Source organism: Cynoglossus semilaevis, chromosome 13 (genome assembly GCF_000523025.1).
Source record: "Cynoglossus semilaevis isolate Cse_v1.0 chromosome 13, Cse_v1.0, whole genome shotgun sequence".
Lineage (NCBI taxonomy): Eukaryota > Metazoa > Chordata > Actinopteri > Pleuronectiformes > Cynoglossidae > Cynoglossus > Cynoglossus semilaevis.
This window is the reverse complement of record NC_024319.1, coordinates 3,994,223-3,998,302: the sequence shown is the minus strand read 5'-3', so window position 1 is coordinate 3,998,302 and position 4,080 is coordinate 3,994,223. Positions and strand designations below refer to the sequence as shown.

At 41.4% G+C, this 4,080-nt stretch overlaps 1 protein-coding gene across 2 annotated transcripts in view; it reads left to right on the top strand.

Moving 5' to 3' along the window:
* Positions 1 to 4,080, top strand: part of epb41l4b (erythrocyte membrane protein band 4.1 like 4B) — a 27,891-nt gene that overhangs the window by 12,011 nt on the left and 11,800 nt on the right. For both annotated transcript variants that reach the window (XM_017038188.2, XM_008323037.3), the window contains exons 6-8: positions 1,189 to 1,241; positions 1,623 to 1,743; positions 3,974 to 4,061. In XM_017038188.2, the coding sequence (XP_016893677.1) occupies positions 1,189 to 1,241; positions 1,623 to 1,743; positions 3,974 to 4,061 (262 nt within the window). The remainder of the gene's footprint in view (positions 1 to 1,188; positions 1,242 to 1,622; positions 1,744 to 3,973; positions 4,062 to 4,080) is intronic.

Sequence of the window (4,080 nt, the reverse complement as noted above, 5' to 3'; positions counted from 1 at the left end):
TTCTGACAAATACACTGACAGCACAAGTACAAAAATGCTTATGAGCCATAACAGAGGGCAAACAGTGTACTACCGCCTGTGGTGACGTAACAAAGGAGCGTCGTAGGTCATAGACGTGGTGACATAACAAAGGAGCGTCGTAGGTCATAGACTGAGGAGCCTCTGTTCTGCTTAAAGAACAAACTGAGCAGCTACATGTGGTTTGGAGATCTGTCGGCCTCAGCAGCGAGGAATATATTTGAGTGATACTTCAGACTCAAAGTGATGAGAAAACTCAACTTTGCGGTGGTTATAAATAAGTTTGGTTCCATTAACTCCGCCGTCTGGGAGAGATTTAAAAATATACATTTTCATGTCTCTGTTTTTCTGTCGCCGAAGCTTCTTTTCTGTTCAGGCTTATATGAGTCCTCCATTACAGCCCCTCACCCCTCACCCCTGCACCCACCCCTCCCGTGACCCATAGGTTTCCCAAATGTGTTTATGTAGAGCCAGTGAGCAGCAGACTTTCAGAGTAGTAATGTTCTTTTTTTTTAATTGACTGTGAAACATGATAATGACACCTATACTGGCTAAGCCCCGCCCCTCGCCCGCCTCACTATGTTACGACAAAGTCAGCAAACTTACACGGCGCAAGGACAAAAGTTTCAAGTGCAGAGTGAGAGTGAAGGAAACAACAGTCCCTGAGTCAGAGGCCACTGACCTGTGAAGAAAGGAAATTAAGAACGGTGTCAGGAGAACCCTCTGCTCCGTGTTCCGTTACCACCGGGGGCAGTGTTGGAGAACCTGTGGGTTTTACAAGAATGATGAAATGTGATGTTCACACACTCCAACCTGGGTGTAACTCAGGTCATCGACACAAGAGTTTAGGGGTCGGTGATACAATGGATTTTACTACAGAAAAACACTCTCTCTCTCTGTCTCTCTCTCTTTCTTTCTGTTTCTCTGTCTTCCACTCGTGGTCCTATCTGGGCCATGGATCCCCCGAGTCCAGCTCTAATATAAAACTCAAGATCAGGAACAGCAGAGGGCTACTTATTTTAGGAAGGGGTTGCTCCTCTACTCTCTCTCTCTCTCTCTCTCTCTCTCTCTTTCACACACACAGACACACAGATGTAGGTCATTCAGAAACTTTTACCAACACCCGGGGTAGGAGCCAGTTCGTCATCACGTGTCTCTTTTCTTCCTCAGACTCAAATGCCCTTATGACGTCTCAGTAGAGCTGGCAGCCTACTGCCTACAGAGTGAGTACACACACACACACACACACACACACACACACACACACGCCCATTCAGTGCTTTTCTACTTTTTATTCACTTACACTCAAAGTTGCCTTGGCATATTTTTTAATGGGCCTCAAGGAAAGTGATTTCTTTTTTTCTCTTTTTTTTTTTATGAAATACTGATCATATAAATAAAACTTTAACGTCCATTTTACATAATTATCCTCTGAATGAGAAACGAATGGATTTTTAATGCAAATTGTGGTTTAACGACTGGACTGTGTGTGTTTTCTTTGTTCCTTTTACTTCATTCTTTTTTTATGTTTATTTCAACATATAGAAGAGAACGCACTAAGAGAGAAAGTTAATTAAAAAGTGTGTGTGTGTGTGTTTCTTCAGGTGAACTGGGAGACTGTGATCCACTGGATCACTCTCCAGAGCTGGTGTCAGAGTTTCGTTTTACTCCCAAACAGTGCGAGACCATGGAGGCGGACATTTTCAACAAGTGGCGTGAACTAAGGTAAAAAAAGCCAAATGAAATTTAAAAAAAAAAAAAATATATATATATATATATATATATACATATATATGTATATATATATATACAAAATATATGTGTATGTGTGTATGTGTTGTATATAATGTATAGTATTAGAAAAATATGTAACAATTCTTGCTATCTTCAAAAAACACACACACACAAAGTACCTTACTCTCCCCTGATGGGGGTGCTATTACTCCAGTTGAATGCCTTGCTTCATAACTTCTATGCACTGGTTTTTACTTTTATTCTTTATTATTATTATTATTTAGATTTAAGAAATGCCTTGATGGCCACGGGTGCCAATTGGACTGCCACCTACTGGCTCTGTTTTTCACTGGCAGCGTCGCTACAAATGAACACATCACATCAGGGTGACTTTCAGATGATCCTATCACACACACACACACACACACACACACATATATATATATATAACACACTCGCTTCTCACACCTTTAGAAAAAAAAGAACCCAGCTGTGTCATTTTTAATATGAAGCCAAAAAGTGCAACAAAACCATCATGAGCCCACGCTGCCATTTGCAAAAATGAGCTTTGTTGGATTCCATGCCAGAAAAAAAACCAGGACACTTGTCACTTTATTTATAATGTGAATAAACATTTTCCTGAGAAACAGATGGTGTAAATCTGGGGGTTTTAAAGAGCGACACTGTGGGCCTTCCACCAGGAGACAACCCCACAACCTACACACACACACACACACACACACAGCACCATACATTTACACACAAGCACATGCACATGTAGTACAAACAGTGTTACAAAAGGAAACAGAAAATACAGTTTCATTGGTCTGTTTTCCTCCTTTCTCACTCAGATGCCTCCGTTCCTTCTTACATAAGTGGGACGGCTTAGATCACATGTGTCAAACTCTGGCCCGGGGACCAAATCTGGCCCACGAGATCATGTGTGTACTAGAGTTGGCCCACCAGTAAACAGCCCCTACATACTGTGAAAAAAAAATTACATTAAAAAGGAACCTGAAAGACTTCAGATAAAGAGACAAATACCACTGATGTGTGTATTATTTCAGATTTCATTTCTCATGTACAGTATTTATAATTAAGCTTTGCTTGTTCCAAATTCAATGTTTTCCCAGGTTACTCCAGTTTCCCCTCCACAGCTAAAATCAAGGGTGTCAAACATACGGCCCATGGACCAAAATTGTCCCGTTTGAATTTTTTTATTTGGCCAACTCAATGAATTTTGAAAATAAACAAAAACATATAAATATGAATATTTATCTAATGTACTTTTTTGCATGAAATCAAAAGGAATAAAGTCTGAATTTTTGTTATTTTCAGGTAATTATGTCATGTATTATTCTACTGGCCCCTGAACCAAAATGACCCCTGCTCTAAATCGACCTCTCCTTGCCAAACCCCACAATTTGAGCCACCTCCTTTTTTCTCTCCCTGTCAGACTTAAGGTTCCAGGTGATGCCTGTATCCCTGCGTTATTAGAGTAAAGCCGTTTCTTATTAGCAGTCAATAGATTGATGAGACTAATGAGCCGTCGTCTTCTTCACCTCTTCACTGAATGAGACCATTTAGCAGAGAAAAAGTCTGACGTCTGCAAAGACATTTGAAGACAGTTTGGGGCCCGAGGTAAGAGGCTGCAGAGGTGGACACTTCATCAAGTGCCAGTAAAGCTGTCGTGTCATCGCTTCAATCTCAGACAACCATAAAAATTGAAGTGTGTTCTCCGAATTGATATTAAGGTGGAATAATGTCATCAGCTCCCCTCACCTTCTCTACACCTCATTGACCGTGTTTTGCACTGACCACTCATCAGTCTCTCTGTCCTTCCTCCTCTCACGCTGCCTGCCTCTCACTGATCTGTTTGTCGGATTAAGGGATTAATGCCTGGAGGGTCCTGATTGATTCCTGCAGTATTTAACCTAGCTACGATCTGAGGGTCCCTATGTCTGATGAGATTACACACACACACATATGCTTATTTCCACCGGGCCACACAAGGACAAACCCACACAATTCTTAGTCCTTCGTACACATGAGAACGAGTGAATGACGCAGGCGGGCAGTTACTCACCAAACACTTCCCAAAGAGCTAACACCAATAACTCAGTGCGTAGTACTTTTAAGACCTAAAGATTGTTTTTTTCAAACCATGTGTACACACTGACGGTGCGGTGTAATAACCTGTCTTGTGTTCACTTGTCTTCAGGGGCAAGAGCCCTTCGCAGGCAGAGATTTCTTTTCTCAACAAATGCAAGTGGCTGGAACTTTATGGAGTTGATATGCACTTTGTCAAGGTTTGTTTTACTTCCACCA